Source organism: Capra hircus, chromosome 15 (assembly GCF_001704415.2).
Source record: "Capra hircus breed San Clemente chromosome 15, ASM170441v1, whole genome shotgun sequence".
NCBI lineage: Eukaryota > Metazoa > Chordata > Mammalia > Artiodactyla > Bovidae > Capra > Capra hircus.
In genome coordinates, this window is record NC_030822.1 from 34,118,070 (window position 1) to 34,142,384 (window position 24,315).

The window sequence follows — 24,315 nt, forward strand, 5'->3', positions numbered from 1 at the left end:
CAACTTGAATTCTTTAAGGGAAAGTAAGACTAAGGAGCAGAGCCTGTTTTCCAATAACATCAGCTGTTTACAACCTCTTCTGTCTGGGGTCCAAGATACTGATATATTTTCTCAAGGTCTCAACTAGCCCTTCATTTCTTTATATCTTCAGTGCTTTGCCCTCCCATGTGTCCATCTGAGTAAGAGACAGTGAAATAATTCAAATACACCAGTGCAATGAAAATAAATGTCTTTATTAAGCAGAGGCCAGATGCTCAAAATGCTTCATAATTTTTCCATATTCAATTTTTTGGGCTCTGAGGATAGAAACACTTTTCCTGGAAAACAGGAAAGGGAGCTTAGTGATATCTGTGGGCCAGGGCACTAGCCACACCAGCCACCACCTTCTGAAACTCAGCCTGCAGCTCCGGGGTGAATTCCTTGCCAAAGTGGCGAGCCAGCACAATCACTAGCACATTGCCCAGGAGCTGTGTGGAAAAGACATTAAGCAAGGGCAGGGTTAGTGCTGGTGAGTGAAGTGAAAGCCGCACAGTCGTGTCTGACTCTTTGCAACCCCATGGACTATACATCTTCCCAACCCAGGGATTGAACCCAGGTCTCCTGCACTGCAGGCAGATTCTATACCAGCTGAGCCACAAGGGAAGCCCAAGAATACTGGAGTGGGTAGCCTATCCCTTCTCCAGCCCTTCTCCCCGACCCACAAATCGAACTGGGATCTTGCACATTGCCGGCAGACTCTTTACCAACTGAGCTATGAGGGAAGCCCAAGGTTACATCCAAGGTATTTCAGGTTCATCCCAAGCTGTGCCCCTAGGATATTAGCACAAAGATGACTGAAGTATAGATGCTGCTGCTGATGTGAAGCTGCCTATATCAGGCTGAATTTATATCTAGAAATGTTTCTCTCTTTCTACCTTAATCCAGAACTCATTATCATTTTTATTATTTTGAATCATTTCAAAAAGCAATGCAACATTTTATCCCTTGGAAGAAACAGACAATGGGAAAATATTAGATACCATTTTTAAAGTTGATAAAAGAAGAATTTTTTTTTCAAATTAAACTCTCAAAATAAAAAGTATAATTAAAAAGAGAAGACATTGCAGACAACAGAGAACAAGAATGAATCAGAGGAAATGATGGTTGTGAGCAAAGAGGTTAAAAGAGTCTAAACAGTCCTGAGGAGTCCTTAGCTCTCTAACCAGAATACCTCTTCTCCATTCTAAACTGTGTCTTGCCATTCAGCCTTCTCACCATGACATGAGCTTCACCATAAAAGGAAGAAGGAGAATATTGAGGACTCCATAAACTCACCCTGAAGTTCTCAGGATCCACATGCAGCTTATCACAGTGCAGCTCACTCAGCTCAGCAAAGGTGCCCTTGAGGTCGTCAAGATGCTGCACGCCGTTACTAAAGGAGTCTAGCACCTTCTTGCCATGGGCCTTCACCTTAGCATTGCCCAAAACAGCATCAGCAGAGGACAAGTCCCCAAAGTGCTCAAAGAACCTCTGAGTCCAGGGGTAGACAACCAGCAGCCTAAGGGGTGAAAAGGGCACAAGGTCAGAGGAACTCCGCAGCTTTCAGAATCTCTCAGGGGGACGGCTCTGTCCTCACACGCCCAGGTGCCATTCACTTTCCTTAAATCTGTGTTGTAAGTGGGATACATACCTGCCCAGGGCCTCAGCACCAACTTCGTCCACTTTCACCTTGCTCCAGAAGCCGGTGATTAGGGCCTTATTCGGCATGGTGTCTGTTTGTGTAGCTGCTAGTGAACACAGTTGTGTCAGAAGCAAGTGTAAGCAGCAGCTGGCCCGGCTCTTCCTTTTATGCCCAGCCCTGCCTCCTGCCCTCCCTGCTTCTGTGAGCAGATTGGCTCATTCCAAGTTGTGGTTCCACAGGGTGAGGCTTGAATGATGATAGTCATACTTCTCCTTGGTCTTCTTGGTACTGACTTTAGACCGTCAGCCCTCTTTCTGGGCATCTCAAGGTCTCAGTCATTCCAGCAATACACATTGCTACTAAAATCATCTTCCTTAGCAAGTTTGCTTGTAGAGATTTTAGAATCACAACGAAGTAATCTCTTGGAAAACACTTCCTCAATTTTTTTATTACACAAATTAAGAATCTGGGCTCCAGAAAGTGGAAAGGATTTGTACACTATGATTCAACTTAAGACTATGTGGATGGATCACCTCCTGTGCCTTCAGAATATGCAAAAGAATTACAAGGACACCATGGATAAAACTTCTGCCCCTGTTCTAAATATGCATCTCTTTTGTTCGCTTGTTTGGGATTAAATCGTTCTGGTATGAAAACAAATATTCATTTACTTATCTACTCATTTAATTTTTTCTTAATTTAATTTACGACCAAATGAATAATGATAGAAAAATAGAATAAGTGTGGATTGAGAGATCCTGTGAAATACTTACTCCATTAATCCGTATGTGAAAACATAGAGACCTCCCCATGTAGTAAGAAATACAAATAAGTAAAAATTCAATCATAACCCCAAAGTTTCAGTAACCCTGAGAGAGGCAATGTGTTCAAAGACTAAATCAAGGCATATAATTTGTTTCCTCATGGACTGACCTGTGAAAGTGTCTGGAAGAACAGAGAAGCTTCTCTATGATTTAAAAGGAGGGATAAAAGTGTGGAAAGACATTCCAGCTTGAATCAGATTGTTTGTTTTCTTCCTCTAAGCCTCTAAGAATACTGTGCTCATAAGAATTACTTCTATTTTATTCATCATCCATAATTTTGTTTTCTCTATATACTTTATACCTTCTTTTACTAAAATTTATTCTTCATTAACTACAGTTTTTCATATATTTCTTCTCCCTTTGCCCCTCCTGCCACCCAGATAATAAATCCTGTTACCTTCTTAGGCAAGAAAAAACTTCTGAAGTATAGAGGTCTGTTTCTTACTACTAGAAGATTCAATGAATAAGACAAAAGCAACAAACCTTTCTGAGCTCAGCAGAACTTCAGAGTTCCCTGAGGTTCCCCTACTTTCTACCATATGTACTTTCTGCATCTTTCCTTCTTCAATTTCTACTTCCTTTCAGTAAGGATAGGAGCATATATATTTACTTTCCATGATTGCTCTCTTTAGAACCTTCTCTGGATTCAGACAACTTGATGTCTAGAATCACCTTTCTCCCACCTTTGCCATCACTGGCAAAACATGTTTAAAAAAATCTCTCTTGCTTTCAGCTCTATGTATCTGTAACTCCAACTAATATATTTTTAGGGGAACTAGAAGGAAAGGACTTCTGCATTTCTAATTGTTACAAAAAAATTTATAAATGTCCAGCTTTCGTTACTCCATCCTCCAAAATACATTTTCCGTCATTGCTAGATAAATGAAGATTCCTCACCCCCTTTGACCTGGTGCATTTCCATTCAAGCACTTGTGGACAAATTCATTCTGGTATTTTCAGACATGTAGAAAAGTCTTGGCTCTTGCCTGGCTGTCTGGAAGTTAGGGCAGAATTATATGCCCACGAAAGATTACAGGGGTAAAAAATATAGAGTTTAAACATTTTCAATTTATATATTCTCTTTTCTGCAACCCTCAAACAAAGAGGATCTAACTATTGGTCTATGCTTAGAAAAAAATTTCCACATGTTGACTTCTGGGAAAAGAAATCTTTCAAGTGCTTTCAGTGTTAAAAACAAAAAGCAAACAAAAAGCTACATTTGGTTTGACCTTTAGGTTTTGCATTTCAATTGATTAAATTGAAATCTCCATTAGATTTATCATTGTTTTATATTTGTACTCTTTTAAGCATCCTAATTTCCACCCCTGATATCAGAAGTCAGGCATATGTGAGTGAAAGGACTTCTTCTGGGAAACTTTGAACATGTCTCTTCAAGATGCTTGTGTTATGGAAAACTCACAGAACGTGCTAAATAATAGTATAGTCTATTCCTATATTTCTTTGTAAAGGAGCCAAATTGTCAGGGCTACAATTCTGCTGTCTTGAATGACAGAAATTACTTGTACTTACTTGTACTTACAGACTTCCTGTATCATTTTTTTATTTTCAGAGATGATTTCCCTAATTCATTTGCTTTGAATTAATAATTTTTAAATATTCGATCTATAATATTATATCAGTTTCAGGTACACAGCATAGTGATTCAGTGTTTTTAAGGACTATGCACCATTTAAAGTTGCAATAAATTATTGACTATGTTTTCTGTTCTGTACAATATATCCTTGTTGCTCATCTACTTTATACACAGTAGTTTCTTAATCCCCTACCCCTATCATGACCCTCCCCTCTCCCCATGGGTAAATACTAGTTTGTTCTCTATACCTGTGAGTTTGTTTCTACTTTGTTATATTAATTTGTTTATTTTGCTTTTTGTGTTCCATGTAAAAGTTGCAACATACAAGATTTTGTCTTTCTTCGTCTGATATTTCACCAAGCATTATATCCTACAGGTTCATCCAAGTTGTTGCAACTGGCAAAATTTCATTCTTTTTTATACCTGAGTAATAGGTAATATTCTAGTATACATATGTGTGTGTATGTATAAATATATACAAATTCTTCTACTGCGTCTTCTTTTTTATGTCTTCCTTTGCCATGAATGGTCTATGAGTCCCACTTTTGTACTGATTGCTGCTACAGCCACCATCATGCAAGTCTCAGAGCAAGAGTTGTTGCTATCTTTCAAGAATTTTTTTTTTCTTTTCCTTTATTCCAGTTTGGCAAGGTGATCTAATTCCTAATGTTCTATACCAGGATGGGTTTATTCTGAGTATAATTAAGAGGATGAATATTGACTTTCTTCAGAAGAATCATGACATTTCATTCAGAGATGTGTGGTTTCATCATTTGGTTCAAAAATTTCATTCAGCTAGAATTCTTTTGTATGTGCTCTGATATTAAATTTTTAATTACCCAAGTAGAACATTTCAGTGATCTAATCTGTATTTTTCTGGGTAAAGTACCTATTTTTTTCAGTTATTTTCAATTCACATTTATTACAAGATAAAGTGGTTATTATTTACTCTTCTTCCCCAGATGTACAATATCTTAGTTACCTGTTTTAGCACTATTTCAAAAATAAAGTAAAATAAAATAAAACAACTAAAACAAAATAAGTAAATATTTTGTGAAGAGCAGAACTCATAGAAACTGATGTCATAAACAGAATAGTTTAGGAATGATATAGTCTAATTCATGTTTAAAAAGGACAGATTTCTTTCTAAAAACAGTAAAATCAATAGAGCCATAATTTTGATAAAATATATCCTAATTATTACAGGCCAGTTAGTGTCTGTTTATCAATTCCATAATAATATTTCCCCCACTGGGCTAAGATTTTAATTCTTTCAGAATTAGCTTTTATTTACCTCAAAAGCGGGCTATGGTCTTGATTTATCAAGAACAAAGATGCAGTCTTTCTCAAGTAAAATTTGAAAGTGTATGTCTGGAAAGGCAGAATCATGGCTTCAGACTGGGCATCCTTGACAAATACATAAGGCATTAATTCCCAAAGCCAACTTTCATGGCACTTCTCTGAGGCTTAAGAGATAGAAAATTTAGAATAGCATCCTAAATTCCCATGACATTTAATTGGCTGATTTTAAATGATTATGGAAATCAATGCACGACATTACTTCTCTCTCTCTCTCCTCTCCTTTCTTCCCTCTCTTCTTCTCTCCCTTCCTCTCTGTGTCTCCCTCTCTGCCTCTGCCCTTCTCTCGTTGCCTCTGATCTCTTTCCATCTTTCTTTCTTCCACACATACCCCATCTGCATTAACACATAGTTAATAAAAGGAGATCAGCCCTGGGTGTTCTTTGGAAGGAATGACGCTAAAGCTGAAACTGCAGTACTTTGGCCACCTCATGCGAAGAGTTGACTCATTGGAAAAGACTCTGATGCTGAGAGGGATTGTGGACAGGAGGAGAAGGGGACAACAGAGGATGAGATGGCTGGATGGCATCACTGACTTGATGGACATGAGTTTGAGTGAACTCTGGGTGTTGGTGATGGACAAGGAGGCCTGGTGTGCTGTGATTCATGGGGTCGCAGAGAGTTGGAGATGACTGAGTGACTGAATTGAACTGAACTGAGTTGATATGACAACAATCTTTAAGACTAACTTTCTTTAAGCCCAGAGCTAATGATTAAACAACAAAGCAATTCATCTTGCTCAAGGGTATGTTTTTCCTTAACTTTATACTAATGATTATAGAACAAAAACGCATCTTGCTTAAGGACCTGGTTCTCCTTCTTAAGATCCTTCTGACTAATCCTTGTTTTCTTAAAATATATGTTGTGAGAGAAGGTTTGATGAGACCTTTCTATTGTTAGTATGGGATTCCCTGGTGGCTCAGATGGTAAAGCGTTTGCCTCTAATGAGGGAGACCAGGGTTCAATCCCCTGGTTGGGAAGATCCCCTGGAGATGGAAATGGCAACCCACTCCAGTACTCTTGCCTAGAAAATTCCATGGATAGAGGAGCCTTGTGGGCTACAGTCCATGGGGTGGCAAAGAGTTGGACACAACTGAACGACCTCACTCACTCACTCACTTCTATTGTCAGTAACCAATTGAAAAAGTATATAAGGTCTTATAAGACTAGCTAGTGGGGCACTCTCCCGTTCCCCTTCTGATGTCTATCTCAGAAGCTTTCTCTGTCACTTTCTCACTGTAATAAAACTTCTGCCACACAAAAGCTGAGAGATCAACCCTCATCTCTGGCTCCTGATCAAAATTGTCTCCTCTGGAGGCCACAAATCTGACACTGTTTACTGTAAGCTATCACAATGTTCATCCCCTCAAAGAATTCAAATAGGGCTCTGTAATAACCTCAGTCAGTTCAGTTCAGTCACTCAGTCATTTCCAACTCTCTGTAACCCCATGAGTCTCAGCATGCCAGGCCTCCCTGTGCATCACCAACTCCCAGAGTTCACTCAAACTAACATCCATCGAGTCGGTGATGCCATCCAGCCATCTCATCCTCGGTCATCCCCTTGTCCTCCTGCCCCCAATCCCTCCCAGCATCAGGGTCTTTTCCAATGAGTCAACTCTTCACATGAGGTGGCCAAAGTACTGGAGTTTCAGCTTTAGCATCATTCCTTCCAAAGAAGTCCCAGGGCTGATCTTTAGAATGGACTGGTTGGATCTCCTTGCTGCAGTCCAAGGGACTCTCAAGAGTCTTCTCCAACACAACAGTTCAAAAGCATCAATTCTTCAGCACTCAGCTTTCTTCACAGTCCAACTCTCACATCCATACGTGACCACTAGAAAAACCAGAGCCTTGACTAGATGGACCTTTGTTGGCAAAGTAATGTCTCTGCTTTTGAATATACTATCTAGGTTGGTCATAACTTTTCTTCCAAGGAGTAAGGGTCTTTTAATTTTATGGCTGCAGTCACCATCTGCAGTGATTTTGGAGCCCAAAAAAATAAAGTCTGACAATGTTTGCACTGTTTCCCCATCTATTTCCCAGGAGGTGATGGGACAAGATGCCATGATCTTCATTTCCTGAATGTTGAGCTTTAATCCAACTTTTTCACTCTCCTCTTTCACTTTCATCAAGAGGCTTTTTAGTTCCTCTTCACTTTCTGTCATAAGGGTGGTGTCATCTGCATATTGAGGTCATTGATATTTCTCCCGGCAATCTTGATTCCAGCCTGTGCTTCTTTCAGCCCAGCGTTTCTCATGATGTACTCTGCATAGAAGTTAAATAAGCAGGGTGACAATATACAGCTTTGATGTACTCCTTTTCCTATTTGGAACCAGTCTGTTGTTTCATGTCCAGTTACCTAGAGGGATACAAATTGGTGGGAAACGGGAGGGGGATTCAAATGGAAGGGGATATATGTACACCATGATTAATTCCTGTTAATGTATGATGGTGATCAAAACAGTATTGTAAACCAATCATCAATCAATTAAAAATAAATTTACTTTCTTTTATTTTTTAAAGAAAAAGGCCAGGATCCCAATGGTATTTATAGGTGAGGGCATTAGCCACACCAGCCACCACCTTTGGATAGGCAGCCAGGAACTCCAGGGTGAATTCCTTGCCAAAGTTTTGAACCAGTGTAATTACCAGTATTTTGCCAAGGAGCTGTGTGGAAAGGATAAAAAAACAAAGACATAGTTAGCAGAGGCACCCAATTTGGACAAAAGAGTATTTCAGTCTCATCCCAAGCTGTGTCCCTAGAATATAAGTAGAAAGATGGCTGAAGAGTAGGTGTTACTACTGATGTGAAGCCACCCATATCAGCCTGAACTTGTTCTTAGAAATGTTTCTGCCTTTCTGCCTTAGTCTGTTATCTTTTATTATTCTTTTGAACCATTTCAAGAAGCAATGCATCATTTTGTCTTCCTTGCTTTGAAAGGAAGAGATAAGGGGAAAGAATGAGATAACGTTTTAAGTGACTTAAAATATAAGTGACTTAAAATTTAAGTGACTTTAAACACGCAAAATGTTTAAATAAAAAGAAGATATTGTAAGAAACAAACAGAAAAAAATAAGATTGGGTAAGAAGAAATGATGGCTGGGAACAAAGAAGGTAAAGGAAATGAAATGGTCCTGAGGAATCCATAGTGATGTAACCAGAATACCTCTTCTGCATTCTGAACTGTATCCTGCTGCTTAACTCTCTCCCCATGATAGAAACTAGACCACAAAGGAAAAAAAAGAAAAAAGAAAAAGATAGAGAACATTAAGATTCCTGTAGACTCACCCTGATGTTCTCAGGACTGACATGCAGATTCTTACAGTCCAACTCACTCAGCAAAGAAAAGACACCCTTGAGGTGGTCGACATACTTCAGGCCTTCAGTAAAGGAGTCTAGCACCTTATTGTCACGGGCCTTCACCTTAGCGTTGCCCATAATATCATCAGCAGAGGGCAAGTTCCCAAAGGACTCAAAGAACCTCTGAGTCCAGGGGTAGACAACCAGCAGCCTAGGGGGTGAAAACAGCATAAGAACAGAGGGAGTCAGTGCCTCAATCTCAGGCAATGGCTCTGTCCCCACACACCCAGCTGACATTCACTCTCCTTCAGCCTGCCTTGTAAGCTGAATACCTGCCTGCCTAGGGTTTCAACACCAACTTCAGCCACCCTCATCTTGCTCCACAGGGCAGTGACAAGTAGCCTTCTCTTCTAGAGTCAGATGCACCATGATGTGTGTTTGCCCAGCTGCAAGTTGTGTCAAAAGCAGGTGTAAGCAGCAGGGGCCCTGGTCTTCCTTGTGAGCCCCACGAGCCTCCTGCCCTCTCTGCTTCTGAGAGTAGATTAACCCAGGGCATAACACAAGTTCATTGGTTTGGGGGAATGTAAGATGCACTCCTCTTCCTCAGTGCCCTTCATCTGTGATTGGCTGATCCAGTATGTCTAGACGCAGAAACTCTGCTCTCCCTGTTCTTATCTCTTAGCTTCATTTCCTTCATCCATGCATTGCCTCTACAAATATATTTCCAGTCTCATTTATACATAAATATTTTAGTCTAATTTTGAGTAATGCATCTTACAGTTTAAGCCTATGAATTACAGTTTATCTATGAATTTTAAAAGTTGAATTAATAGGTAAGAAAACTAAGACCTAGAAAGGATATATTTTATCAAGTTGACTTTGTATGGAGCTCACTTTGTTTCTGGAAATATTTGTAAGAGGTTGAAATGGATAAATATTTTGTCTTAGATTTAACTTGCTTTCTTTCTCCTTGTATAAATACTTTGATCCACAAAAATCTTTTTTCACCCATCCCTTTATTGAACTAAATCTCAATCAAGTTAGTGAAAAATAATAAATATTGTCTTTCTAGCAGCTACTGAACTAGGTTTATGGAGCATGAATGATAATGGGAACAATTTCATGAGAAATAAAGAAAAATATTGGATTCTTATGATATGACTGCAGAGAAAATGTAGAGGAATTGAAAGCAAGATTTATCTTATTCAGCTTGATAAAGTCTGACAGGATTTCTGGGAAAACACTAAGTGCAGAAATTTCCACCTCTGCCTCCTCAGGAAAAAAGTGAAAATGGACCCAGTAATGAAGACTCAAATCAAATTTCATTTTTCTCGATTCAAAATAATACTACAGTGATATGCATATGTACACCCACCAGCATACCTGGAAAGAAGGAAAGAAGGAAGAAAAGAAGAAGAAAGGGAGGAAGGGAGAAAGGATGGATGGAAGAAGGGACTAGGAGAAGGGAAAATAATGTAACAAAAGGGAAGGAAGAGGGAAAAGAATATACAGAAGAGGAGAGCTTGACAATTCCAACATTTTGCAAACCTGTAGATAAAGAAAAAAGTTCATACTTTGCTAATGATAATATAAAACAGTATAATTAATTTTGAAAATATTTGTTGGTGTCTACTGAAGCAGAGGGGCTTCCCTGGTAGCTCAGCTAGCTGGTAAAGAATCCACCTGCAGTGCAGGAGACCACAGTTCATTTCTGGTTCAGGAAGATCCACTGGAGAAGGGACAGGCTACCCACTCCAGTATTCTTGGGCTTCCACATTGGCTCATCTGGTAAAGAACCTGCCTACAATGTGGGAGACCTGGATTCAATCCCTGGGTTGGTAAGATCCCCTGAAGAAGGGAAAGGCTACCCACTCCAGTATTCTGGCCTGGAGAATTCTATGGACTGTGTAGTTCATGGGGTCACAAAGAGTCGGACATGACTGAGTGAGTTTTGCTTTCACTTACTGAAGCAGAAGATGTGCAACACCTATGACCTGGCAATTGAAAAGCATGTTTGTGTGCATCCAAAGATGTGTATAGGAATGCTTATAGCATCCATATGCACCAGAATCTCAATTCAGTAGCAATTTTAATGTTCCTAATTTAGTGGAGCAGATAAATTTTGGTACAGTAAAATGATGAAATATTTACAGCAATGGTAAGAATCTGCATCACATGCTGTAATACAGATTCATTGTATAACATAATGCTGTTTAAAAATTGCCAGGGACAATAATTCAAATTATGTGATTTATATATGGAAAGATATGCAGTGTGACTGATTCAGATGACAGGGAAATGTTTTGTGATAGGAAGATGCTATGAATGATTTTTATGCTATGTTACAGATTTTTTTTCCCTTAACCTGAAAGTCAAGTAGAACTATTGAGAAATCCAAGGAATGGAGTAACATGACTGATTTGTAGTTTTCAAAAATTATTGTGCCTTCAGTGTATATATGAATATAGGAATAGAATAAGTGAGAGACATATAGAATGATACTGCAGTAGGAAGGACGATATAATTGCCATCTCTGTTTCCAGTCTTGAGCAACTGATGATGTCCTAATCTTTAAGATGTTATGGGGCTTCCCTGGTGGCTCAGATATGAAAGAATCTTCCTACAATATGAGAGACAGAGGTTTGATCCCTGGGCCAGGAAGATCTGGAGAAGGGAATGGCAACTCACTCCAATAGTCCTGCTTGGAGAACTCCAACAGAAGAAACACCATCTCTATTTTCAGACTTCAGCAATTAATGATGTCATAGTCATTAAGATGGGGAACATGAAAAGAAGGCTCAGTTAGCAGAAATACATTAGAAAATGATCAGGAGTTCAGTTTGGGACATACTGTATTTGAGTCACCTTTGAGCAATCCAACATGGGATATTAAATAGTTAGATACCTAGATATGAAGCTCAGAAACAATGGAATCAATCCAAGAATATACAATGAAACAGGGCACAGAAAACTAGATCATAGAATATCATATAAACTACTACCACTACCTTGGCAAAATGACAGACAACACACTTTATAAACATCTCTTTGGAACCTCAGAAGTGAGGGTGGTAGGGATCATTTGTGAGGCAGAGATAGAGATAATTATCCCAATTTACAAACAAGGAAATTAATTCTACAAAAATATTAACTAAATGTTTCAAGGCAATGGAGCAATACTTTGACCTTGTCTGTTAATTCCAAGGCTTTGGCTTTTCACTTTATGCCTGTGGCTTGAGTACAGAAATTTGAAAAGATTTTTACAGGGGTGCCTATGCCCATTACCAGCTCCAAGCAAGAGACATCTAGGTTTTTTCCCTCTTCTGTCAAGAAATTTCCTCTGCTCATTCACCAGATAGGGAACATGGCTGTCATCCATGACTTCCCCACTCTCATTTCACTGTGTTTCAAGTCTTCAGGCATCATTGCCACAATAGTCCAATATTTGATTTTTCAGTCTTCCTTCCCTTGCTTCGGTCAAGTTGGGTCCTTTACCTATAGCTTCATTATAATCATAGCCAATTCCTAAGCCCAGATTCTGCCTTGCCTGGTCTATAAACACACATGGATCAATTTCCCTACAATATCCTATTCATTATGTCACTCTCCTGTTCAAGAAACTTCACTGGTTCTTTTTGCATGCAACAATAGCTTTATTACCTGATTTCTCTGGTCTCTCTAGCGAATTTTCTAATTTTATGCTACCACTGCTTTTAAAGGGCCAGTTCATCTTCTGTCAATTAGACCTGACAGGATGAATTGTGAATTCATCATTTCTCCTAATAAATGGCCTTTATCTCTTGCAAAGGTTTAATAGAACTAGCAATGTGTTCCAGGACACTGAGCTCCCAAGTAATATAGCATTAGTACCATTGAAGATGCAAGGACACAACTGAGAGCACAGTCCTTCACTGGGTGCCTACAAAGTACCATCTTCATTGCACTTACAACTACAACATATATGACTTTTGCATTAAATAAAAGTAGTCCAGAAAGAGCTCTATCCTACATTCATACAAATAACAGGCTATACAGGTCCCCTACTTTGTGTCCTAACAGCTCACTATTAACAATCATTTTGCATCTCTCTAGAGTAACTGCATGTCTTTCCTTTTTCTAAAGACCTTATCCATCTCAGGAGTTTACATTCCCCTCCTAAGATTAACTACCCACTGAAGTCACTCTTATAGAATCTTATTAGGGTTCCTTCTATAACCTCCCCAAACTCTCAATCTCCAATATTACCAGTTCAAATAGGAATGCTTTTTTTTTTTTTTTTTGCTGAATCAACTTATAAAATATAAAAACAAAGAGAAAATACAAGGACATTCATTATAGACCATGACTTTTATTTCATTTGTATTATATTGGAGTTATATGTCTGCAGAAAGCTCTCTCCCTCTGTCTTCAGGAGATGAACTTCTGGGACACTGGGCCTTCAGATAGGCACCAGCATGGTAGGCCAGGCAACTAGTGGTACTTGTGGGCCAGAGCATTAGCCACAGCGTTTGTCAGCTTCTGCCAGGCAGCCTGCATCTGCGGGGTAAATTCCTTGCTGAAGTGGGTTGCCAAGACAATCAATATCATGTTTCCTAGGAGCTGGGAATAAAAAGAAGACAGTACATAATGAAGAGAAGGTCTCAGGCTGCCCTTCCAAGCAAATAGATACAACATCCGGTTCCTTCTTCATAAGAGGGTGAGCAGCTTTCATGGCCATGTTCCCACAAAAGTGCACCATTAGAGACCTGGCATTGGATTCAGTGACTCCCAGCCTGAACCCCCACTGTGTTACATCCTTCTCCCATTTTCTCTGTCGACGTCCAAGCCTGAGCATTGCTATGGATTGCTTCTCTCCATTACTTTAAAAGTAAAATTATAGTGCTGAAAGGGGACTAGATATGTATATTGTTCTCCTGATATTACATACATTCAGATTGTTTGGGCATCCATTTGACAAGGAATCCAGCACCTTGTATACAAAAACATTTCATCATTGCTAGAGATGAGAGAAGAAGGCACACATTGTGAAAAGTTGCTCTTATTTTGCCCTGTTTAGTCCTCCTTTAAAACTCAAAAATCATAAAGAAATATATTCATTGATTTCCATAGGAAATTTCAGTTATCAAAGGCAAGATATTCTTCTGTATGCCTCAGTTTGTATTCTCCAGGCCGAAACACATAGCTCAAGTTTTGTTAGTGTTCTTCACATTTTTTCTTTTTTCAGAATTATCAGATGACCAGTGACCTCCACTAGTCATAGAGTAATTACTTGGTCTTACCTTTGACCTCTGGAACAACCTACCAAGATCAAGCCTTTCTCTGAAATATTACCTCCAAAAAATACTTCAACAGCTTAAGACTTGAGTCAGTGTTCTCTATTATAACCACAGCACTGAAACCTGGATGAAAGAACAAAGCACAGGCATACCCAGAACTCACCCTGAAGTTCTCGGGATCCACGTGCAACTTGTCACAGTGCAGCTCGCTTAGATCTGCAAAGGTGCCCTTGAGATCATCCATGTGCTTAATTGCATTTCCAAAGGAGTTCAGCACCTTCCTGCCGTGGGCCTTGACCTTGGGGTTGCCCATTATGGCAGACTCAGAGCATAAGTTACCAAAACTGTCAAAGAACCTCTGGGTCCATGGGTAGACGATCAAGAGCCTATGGGATGATCATAGTCACAGAACAGATAAGAAGTCAGAGTATGTAAGAAACCTAACCAGTCCCTCTTTTCTGGAACACTTTCAGCCTTTGTACATCCTCTCCTACCTGTGTCCACTGCTTACCTTGCCAGGCTCTCACCGCCGACCACCTCCACATTCACTTTGGCCCACAGACTAGCAACAGCAGCCTTCTCCTCGGTAGTAAAATGCACCATGGTGTCTGGGAGCTTACTGGTGATCCTAATGGGCCAGAAGCAAGTCTGTGCCGCTGCTTCACTGCATGGCCTTTTATTCCTCATCTGCTGCCCCAGGCCCTTCCTTCCCCCAATAAAATGAGACTATTGGTCAAAGGTAGGTGGTCACTGCCAGGGGTGGGACTTGGGCAAGGGTGGGTCAGCAAGATGGACATTTGTGTCTCTGATAGTGTTGGTGGCTCTATCAGGGATACTCTGCTGTCGTCCCCCCTACCCTCCACTGTGCAATTCATATCTCAAGGTCCCCGCCACCCTTCCTGAAGTGACCAGTAGGCTGACCATGAAGCATAGCTAGACTTAGGAAGAGCAACATCTAGAACTCTGTTGGGCATTGTGTCAGGTGTTTACAAGACACTGTTCTGCTGTTTGGCCAGCGTATATTAATAGGAGAAGCCACAGCTCTTCCTGAGTTACCAATGCTTCTAAAGCTTATATGGGGCTCATACTTTTATCGTTCTCATAACCAAATAAAAATGATCCCAATCCAGCATCAACTTAGAAACAAGATAGGCAAGAACTCTGTAAAATGTAGAGAAGAATTGAACATCACCCTTTGTTACTGAGTTCTGTCAGTAATATGTCTACTTGTCTGAATAATTTTTTTCACTCTGGTTATATAGAAAGTGTCTCTGGCCAAGACATGTATCTATGCATTCATATCAGAGGATACACTATTGAATGTTGGGGAATAGGTGCTTCTCTGTTTAATGAAAAGAGTATAAGAATTCCTCTTGGCAATGGCTCTGGATGAACTGAGTTGTCTCATGTGCTGGGTCCACACTCCTGACTGAGTGTGACTTTTCTTCACATCTAATCAGTCAGAGGCAACCTTCACTGACAGTACTCCACACGCCACTGACACTGTGATCTATGATACTTTGTTCTCATGCATCCAAATAAGCATTTACAAGACTGGAGAAGACACATTTCTAGTGGGAGAGGGAATGATTCAGTTTATCTCAGAATTTGTTGCTCCCACATTTGACCTCCAGAAAGTTGGTTTGTTTCTCCCTGAGATCACTCTTACAAATATATGTACATATAATAAAAATAATTTTCATGTGTATTTACAGAGGGACTCTAAAATTAAGGGTTCATCCCAATGTGTTTATATTAATAACCAAATTTCTACTATTAGAAAATAAATCCTTTCTGTCTATTTGATATAGTGAGACATTTTTATCTATTCAGCCTGGCAAAGACTTGAATGTAAAATGTGGATAAAAATTTCTGTTTCGGGAAGCTGGTTTACCATGACAGAGTGGATAATCTGTGAGCACTGATTTATGTGAGCACTTTGGTACAGAGATATAAAGAAAATAGTTTGGATTGCTGTCAAAAGGATTTGCTTCAAGAAAAGAGGCCAGAGAAATGAAAGAAAGAAGAGGAAACTATGACCACAGCCAGGAATCTCTCTCACACTCAGCTGGGGTCTGTCTGGCCTGCAGGGTTGGCTCTGGGTACTTTTTATCTCTAGCCCTGATGTCCATCTTCAGCGGAGTATGTGCCCCCTGCAAGGCTCCAGACTTGGGGGCTTCTGCCGCTCTGAATGTTGGGGAATAACTGCCCATCTTTTCAGCAAAGCAGGCAATGATTCTGGAAGTTACCTCTCATTCCTGATTTTCTCTCACACTTTTTAGACAGTCCCTCTCTGAGCATTTTACAAAGGTCTCTCTTCCTTGAAATTCTGTAGCCAGCCTGCTCATATGTGTCTCCATATGTGCAATGCATCAATCAATTTAACATTCCCTCCCTGGTGGTCTAGTGGCTAAGATTCCTGACAACCAATACAGGAGCCCCAGATTCCATCCCTGGTCAGGGAACTAGATCTTACATGCCATATTCAAAGATCCTGTGTGCTGCAAAGAAGATCGAAGATCTTATCCTTGGCAACTAAGACCTGGCACAGCCAAAAAAATAAATACAAATAAATATTTAAAAGAAAAAAGAAAAAAAGTTCTGAAACAAAAACAAATATCTTTCCTAGGCAGCTCTCTTCACTTTACCCAGACAGTACCTTAGTAAAGCCCATGGGCAGTTCTTTGAAGTTAACTTTGAAAAGAGGTATCTCCTGCTCTGACCTCCAACCCCTGCCATCCCAATCTCTCTTCACAAGGGTTATGACGAAACCAGTTACTTTTAGAAAATGTGTTCTTAGAATGGAAATACATTCTTGCCTAGACGGTGCCATCTTAAGACCTGGGCTAATTTCCCTATAAAGAATCTCCAGTTTGGTACTCCTCCTCCATCCAGAACCTTTGTCTTGACTGAAGTCTTTTCTCCAGACCCACTTAAGATCCACTTGTTCATGTGGTCCTATGGAGTTTGTTGTCCCCTGACACCCTTTCCCTCCTGCCAGAGCACTCCCTTATCTTTAAGTGGAATAATACACAAGTATATGATTCTCCCAAGTTTATGTCCCAGCCATATCCCTTTGGTGCTCTGTTTTTAATTTTCCTGCAGAAATCTCTACTTTATGAAATAATTGAATGGTGAGCCCCCCTTGTCCCCTCAAACACAGTTCAGCATAGAATCCCTAAGGTTTTAACATATTTAAAAGCACATGAGAAAGCAGACCTGAGGACAATTACAGAGAACTCTTAGTAGAGCATTACTGCTACTGCTACTATAAAGCTGTTCCTTGGTGACACTACTGCTCAGGACCCTCAGTTAATCTTGTGGGCCAGGGAGTTCACCATTCCAGTCACCACCGTCCTTCAGGCAGCCTGCATTGGGGCTTAATTCTGTGTCAAAATGGTTTGTCAAGACAATCACTAACACAATTTCCAGGAGCTGTGGAGGTAGAAAGAGATAACAGATGTGTACAGTGAGCAGAGAGTTCCAGGCTGGCCTCTCCACTCCCACTTAGAAAGAAGTGATATCAACTTCCCACAAAGCGTTGGACATTACCTTATCTCTAAGCACAGTTAGTTTGTTCCCCTTGCTATACTAGGAACTTGCCCATGATTTCCCTCCTCCTATCTTCCTAGCAGCACCAGCTTCATATTTTGTGGGCTTAAAAATAAACGCTCATAGTTTTTTATTGTACTCACTCCAACCCACGTGTTCTAGCTGTTTCCCTCCCTCAGAGACAATTATCCCGCTTCTGGATTTATAGGATGTAAGCTTAAAATGGCTGTCTAGAAACAATTCTGTACAAATGCTCAACCAATGTATGAATGTGCTGTGTGGTTAGGTGCTCAATCATGTACAAATCTTTGTGGCCCCATGGTCTGCAGCCTGCCAGTCTCCTCTGTCCAAAGGGATTCTCCAGGCAAGAATACTGAAGTGGTTGCCATGCCCTTCTCCAGGGTATTTTCCCAATCCAGGGATTGGACCCAGGTCACCTGCATTGGAGACAGATTCTTTACTGTCTGAGCCACCAGAGAAGCCCTAATGTATTACATCTTGGTCTTAGTTCAGGTCTCTGGAGCCTCTTTCCTTTCAAACTCAATATTTCCAAATGTTTCATCTCCTACATCCATCCTTGTTTCCTTATAACCTCTCGGTTTTTGGACTCATCTCTTCTTTTTCCTCTAAACCTGTCTTGCTGATTCCTCAAATTCAGGCTTTGAATTTATTTTCCATTTCCCTCATGAAATGATCTTTTATTTCCACCAAAGCTCAATCCATTTCAATAATGATAACTATTCTTATAGCTAAATTTTTAAAAAAGCATTATTATTTGGAATAAAAATCACATATATTTATGAATGCATATACACATATAATGCAGATAGATAGAGCTTATAGATAACATAAATACTGCCTCTAAATGATAGAAGTTATAGAAAAAGTTAATTATTTTTAGAGAAAGAGTTAAAGAAAGCTTATGTTCCAAGTTGTGAACTAAAGATGTGAGATATATTAGTGTATTTAATTCTGACAAAATAGACTTTGATAAGCATGATCAGTGAATGAGAACTTAAGGTATTAAGTGATGCTTCTCAAACTGGAGAGCTATCAGGATGTTCAAATTCAAACCAAAGCAGCAAGTTCTTAGGTTTAGACCTGGCTCCCCATTAGTGCAAATGACAACACTAGGGAAAGACTAGGCAAGGGTCCGTTGATTGTGCTCTGAGAAATACGTTCCATCTCAAGAGAGTTGATCAAAGCTATGTTTCTTACATTAAGAAAAATTAACTATAATGTTTTTTTCAAACTTTCATTACCATGGGTTCTCAAATGTCCATTGAATAACTATTTGTTGGATGACTCTGTGTTATGATTGTTCTATGTACTGGGAATTTAAGATAGACAAAGAAGAAAGCTTTCCTCTTGATCTAATTTTGTGGTGGAAGATACAGAAAATGAATAAGCAAACCCATCAACAAATAATTTCAGCTATTATCATTGGCTGTGAAGGAAATTAATATCTGAACATAATGAGAGAGGGACACAATTAGGTCAGGAATAAACCTAAGAAGGTCATAGTTGAGGCAGCCCAGAATGAAAAGAAGGAACCTGTAGTGGAGAGTATTGGGATAGAGGTCCTGAGAGTTGGGACACTGTATCCAAATCTCTAAGGAAGGTAAAACAAATGTCTGCTATGCTAGGAATATGAGTGATGGATTGGTGTGGTTGATATATGAGTAGTAAAAGTGAGAATGATAGAAAATATTGTTTCAGAGAAAACAAAAACTTAATAGCTTAAAACTTCTCTTCTAGGATAGGGAATACGAAGCCATTATAGTATTTTAAACCTGCTAATGACAATCTCTAAACCCTCTGACTCTTAAATTAATATTCCCAGATAATTGTGTTATCACATCATTTTTCTCAGCTGGCTTTTATGGTCTATCAACAATAATTAGACATCTTTTCATCTATTAAAGATTTGAGTCCTCTAGACCTGAATATATGCATATGCGTGTAAATTATATGTTTTTGTTTTCAGGTAAATTGTCCTGAACTGGCAAAATTTAGAACTAAACCTAGATCATTAAGGGAGGAAGAATGTATCTTCTGCTTGCTCCTTCGTCATCACCATCCAGGACCCTTTGATATTCAGAATCAGAATAACAGTTGAGAGGCAAGAAGGATGAAAAAGAGATCGATAGATTTAAAAAAGTACTTTGCTCTCATTTGTTGACTGACTGGGTGGAAAGGTTTTTGTGCCACACAGAGCCTCTCTTTACTCTGTTTAGGGCCATAATAAAAGGTAATGGTGGACTTCCTTGGTGGTCCCATGTATAGGAATCCTCCTCATAATGCAGGGGAGATGGATTCAATCTTTAGTTGGGAAACTGGGCTCTCACATGCTGCAGGGCAACTATACCCACGAGATGTAGCTACTGAGCTCACATGAGGCAACAAAGATCTCCCATCCATTACTAAGATCCAATGTGTTCAAATCAATAAATAGGCAATGGAACACAGAGAGACCAGTGTGTTGACAGCCTGCAACAATGTAATCACTGGTCTTTTATTCCCATTGTGAAGACAAAAGGCCAAATTAGAAGGTAATTCACAGGACATATTATAATTAATGTGTGGGAGCAATGAAATGAATGCCTCATAGAGTTAAATTTGCCAGTCCTCAAGAGAACAGTTTGACTCAAAGCCTGGATCTCATGATTCCCTGAGCAATCTGGCAGTGATGCCCTCAAGAATAATTCAGTTAATGCTTCTCTTACATGAACTCCCTAGGTCACTGCAGGCCTCTTCTTGTTAGAACCATGCTGTGAGTTTTCTCATCTGCTGCCACCCCCTTCCTCCTCATTCACCCTAGCCAATCAGAAACTATGTCCTCTTCACTCTCCCCTTCTTCATCCTTCACTTTTTGCAGACCTTGATCTTTCTTCCAGGGCTTCTGTGGAGAAGGCAATGGCACCCCACTCCAATACTCTTGCCTGGAAAATCCTATGGACGGAGGAGCCTGGAAGGCTGCAGTCCATGGGGTCGCTGAGGGTCGGACAGGACTGAGCGACTTCACTTTCACTTTTCACTTTTAGGCATTGGAGAAGGAAATGGCAATCCATTCCAGTGTTCTTGCCTAGAGAATCCCACGGACAGGGGAGCCTTTTGGGCTGCCGTCTATGGGGTCGCACAGAGTCGGACACGACTGAAGTGACTTAGCAGCAGTAGCAGCAGCAGTGGAGGCTTAGCAGTAAAGAATCTGCCTGCCAAGCAGAAGATGCAAATTCCATCACTAGATCAGGAAGATCCCATGAAGGAGGAAACAGCAATCAGCCCCAGCATTCTTGCCAAGAAAATTTCATGGATAAGGAGCTTGGTGGGCTATAGTCCATAAGGTCAGAAGAAGTCAAACATGGCTGCACACACCGCTCTTCTTGGATTGAGGCCGTTATATCTGTTCTCCTCAACTAGAATCTATGTCTGGTCTCTGTAATTTTCAATTCATTTTGTGTGAATTAAGCAGATTACTTGCCCCCTCTAAATCCTACTCCTTGAGTCATTTAAAGTTCTAAAGATACTTATTGCTTACTCTTGCTTATATTATCTAGTCTTTGCTGATTATCTACCTATGTCTTAATGTCTCTTCCACTTCCAGAGAGCCATATTCATGCACATTACTGAGCACTGGCTGGTCAGTTTTAGACTATGAGACTTTGTTAGTATCTTATCTCCTACATGCAATCTTGGTCATCCTCCTGTCTCCCCAGTTTATACACTGTCATAACTCTAATTTTATTTTAGTGCACATTACATTCAACCAGAATATGATGCAGAATGATTTCAAGTGTATTAGCCTTGGCTTTGTAAGGAGACAGTGGAATCCTTTAGAAAAGGGTAAGCTACCATTGGTTCATGGAGATTTTTTTGAAAATTCTCAGCCATCCTTCAACTGATCTTCTATCTTCAATTCAATCTCATAAGATATATGACAACTTAGTTGAGCCAAAATGTACATTAGAACAAACTGAAAAAGTAACCCGAGTCTAGATGATGAATCCCTACAAAACTTTTACTTTTTTATGCAAACTCTCTGACGTGCACCATAAACCCATCTTGCTTTTCTTCAAACACTGCTTACTACTTCTGCCTTCCTGATACAGTACATTTTGCCACCCTGAACTGTGGCAATCAGTCCCCAACCACTAAAATAAATATTTCCCACCCCAGAAAACTTCTTTCCCCACCTTAGCTTTCTCTCAATCATCCTTCTATAATGTCTGTCTTCCATTGATGAGCTCCCCAAATGCTTCTCTAAGGACTCTTACTTCTTCCTATGTCTCGCCCCATTCTTCAGATAATGAACTGTTTCTCCTTTAGTACAAGATGAAATGATAGAGAAGGTACAATTTTAATTTTTGATCACTGAATAGAATGTATTTTATTAAACAGAATCTGGGTTCTCAAGGCCAAACCCCAGTCCCCAGGGGCAGAAGGAAGGCACTGGGGACACAAAATGGTGAATTGTAAAGAGAATTCAGTGGTACTTGTGGGCCAGAGCAGTGGCAACACCAGACACCAGCTTCTGCCAGGCAGCCTGCACGTCAGGGGTGAATTCTCTGCCAAAATGAGTAGCCAGAATAATCACAATCACATTGCCCAGGAGCTGTTGGGTGAGAGACAGAATAAGAATTAGGTAGGCCAAGTTGAAGTTTGCTAAAAGAGTTACAGAAAATGGCTTAGTACCTAAACCACTCCCAAGTCCACATCTTAAACTTCTCCATGGGTTGTACCTATACAATAAACTCAGATGAGCTTGTCCTTCAATTTAATTTAAATCCTATGAGCCCTCCATACAATATTTTGTCTGCCTATATCCCTTGCCTCTCTCCTATTTCACTATTTTTAGTTGCCTTTTTCCCTCCTTCTAATTTTTATATTCATAGGATTTCAGGGCTGCATGGGTTGTTAGAATGAGCTTAGTAAACCCTCAATTCAATGCAACAATAAGCCTCCACCTAGTCACAGTACTGATGGGTAATTTAATTGAGAATTGATCAATTTTTCTTTGAGATGATCTGGCTAATAATTATTCTCCCAAATATCTTCCTAAACTTCAGTCATCGGGAATCACATAGGATAATTCTCCTTCCTTGAGACTGGACTTATTCTTTCAAAAGCCAGATTTCATTTCTCCTTGAACAAATATGCTATTCTTTGATATTCTCTGGGGTAAATACATCCAGTTCTGACAGAAGTTCCAGAAAACTTTTAAGCAAACTTAAGGATGCTCATCATGGTGCTAGTGATAAAGAACATGCCTGCTATTGAAGGAGATGTAAGAGATACAGATATGATCCCTGGGCTGGGTAGATCCCCTGGAAAAAGAAATGGCAACACATTCCTGTATCCTAGCCTGGAGAATCCCATGGACAGAGGAGCCTGGTGGGCTACAGCCATGGGGTCACAAAGAGTCTGACACCTGAAGCGACTTAGCATGCATGCACAGTAAGGCTGCCCATAGCTCTTTATGTCACTAGTCCTGAATCAAGGTGGGCTCGGTATGCCCACTGGAAGTCTGTCCTCCTAACACCTAGTTTGATCTATGATTTCTGAGGTCTTTCTAGTCTTTCCAATAAAACACTCAACTTCCATTATTATTGCAAGGTAAAAAGCCAAAGGGAACGCATGAACACTTCCTGAACTCACCCTGAAGTTCTCAGGATCCACGTGCAACTTGTCACAGTGCAGCTCACTCAGCTTAGCGAAGGCACCTTTGAGGTTGTCCAAATTCTTAATAGCTTCTCCAAAGGAGGTCAGCACCTTCTTGCCGTGGGCCTTGACCTTGGGGTTTCCCATTATGGCAGAGGCAGAGGACAGGTTGCCAAAGCTATCAAAGAACCTCTGGGTCCAGGGGTAGACAACCAGGAGCCTATGAGATGGAAACATAGCAGATGGAAAATCAGCAACTCAGATTTTTGAAGAATTTTCTGGCCGATTTGCCAGGCTCATATTCACCATCCTCCCCCATGAAGTCCACTTTCTACCTGCCCAGAGCCTCGCCTCCAGCCTCTTCCACATTGACTTTGCCCCACAGGCCAGTGATAGCAGCCTTCTCCTCGGCAGTGAAATGCACCATGATGTCAAGTCGTGGAGCTTACAGGTGATCACAGAAGCATCAGAAGCAAGTCTGTGCTGCTGCTGGATGCTGTGGCCTTTTATTCTTTACTGCTGAACTTCTGCCCCCTTGCTCCCCCTTGTCCTTTGAAGTCATTGGTCAAGGTTAGGCTGTGTCCCTCAGGGGTGGAGTCAGGTCAGCTGATGGTCAGCAAGGAAGATGTATATTGAGTGTATGATAACCTGTTGGTTCCTGAGACATCTTTCGTTTGTTAGGTCCTCCTGTATCCTCAACATTATTTTCCACTCATTCCCCATTTTCACCCTCTGTTCTTCCCCTCTCATCCTCCACGATGGCATCCATCTCTCCCATTCTCCTTCTCCCAGAATGATCCATGGAGTGTAGCTAAGCATCAGACTAGGAAGGAGTTCTATTCAAACCATTTTAGTATTAGTTAAGGATTGTGAGATGGTGACAAGGACAAAAACATGCTCAGGATAAAAAAATACAATTGTAGACAAGAAACTCAGTCAGTCCTAGCTCTCTCGAGGAGTGAATTATAGCCAAGCTCTGGATTATAGTTTTCCAAGGGAGAAGAAAACCAAACAAAACAGACACTTATGGTTACTTCATGAAGCTGAATGGAAATGCAAGGGATCTACAGTAGAACTAAGAGCTCAATCCCAAA

At 40.3% G+C, this 24,315-nt stretch overlaps 4 protein-coding genes across 4 annotated transcripts; all 4 read right to left on the reverse strand.

Moving 5' to 3' along the window:
• Positions 213–1,780, reverse strand: HBBC (hemoglobin subunit beta-C-like). Its single transcript, XM_005689813.2, has 3 exons — positions 1,670–1,780; positions 1,315–1,537; positions 213–467 (listed from the first exon to the last, which is right to left on the reverse strand). The coding sequence occupies exons 1-3, from the start codon at positions 1,744–1,746 to the stop codon at positions 339–341; spliced, it is 429 nt and encodes a 142-aa protein (XP_005689870.1). The 5' UTR covers positions 1,747–1,780; the 3' UTR covers positions 213–338.
• On the reverse strand, positions 7,952–9,164 carry LOC102182615 (hemoglobin subunit beta-like). Its single transcript, XM_005689906.1, is given in 4 exon segments — positions 7,952–8,101; positions 8,724–8,946; positions 9,072–9,136; positions 9,138–9,164. Coding segments are annotated over 4 exon segments (465 nt in total).
• On the reverse strand, positions 13,068–14,615 carry LOC102176442 (hemoglobin subunit epsilon-2). The gene is made up of 3 exons (XM_018059443.1): positions 14,523–14,615; positions 14,175–14,397; positions 13,068–13,334 (listed from the first exon to the last, which is right to left on the reverse strand). Exons 1-3 carry the CDS (start codon positions 14,612–14,614, stop codon positions 13,206–13,208), a joined length of 444 nt encoding a protein of 147 aa, XP_017914932.1. The 5' UTR covers position 14,615; the 3' UTR covers positions 13,068–13,205.
• Positions 21,919–23,728, reverse strand: LOC102174495 (hemoglobin subunit epsilon-1-like). Its single transcript, XM_005689811.3, has 3 exons — positions 23,557–23,728; positions 23,219–23,441; positions 21,919–22,175 (listed from the first exon to the last, which is right to left on the reverse strand). Exons 1-3 carry the CDS (start codon positions 23,646–23,648, stop codon positions 22,047–22,049), a joined length of 444 nt encoding a protein of 147 aa, XP_005689868.1. The 5' UTR covers positions 23,649–23,728; the 3' UTR covers positions 21,919–22,046.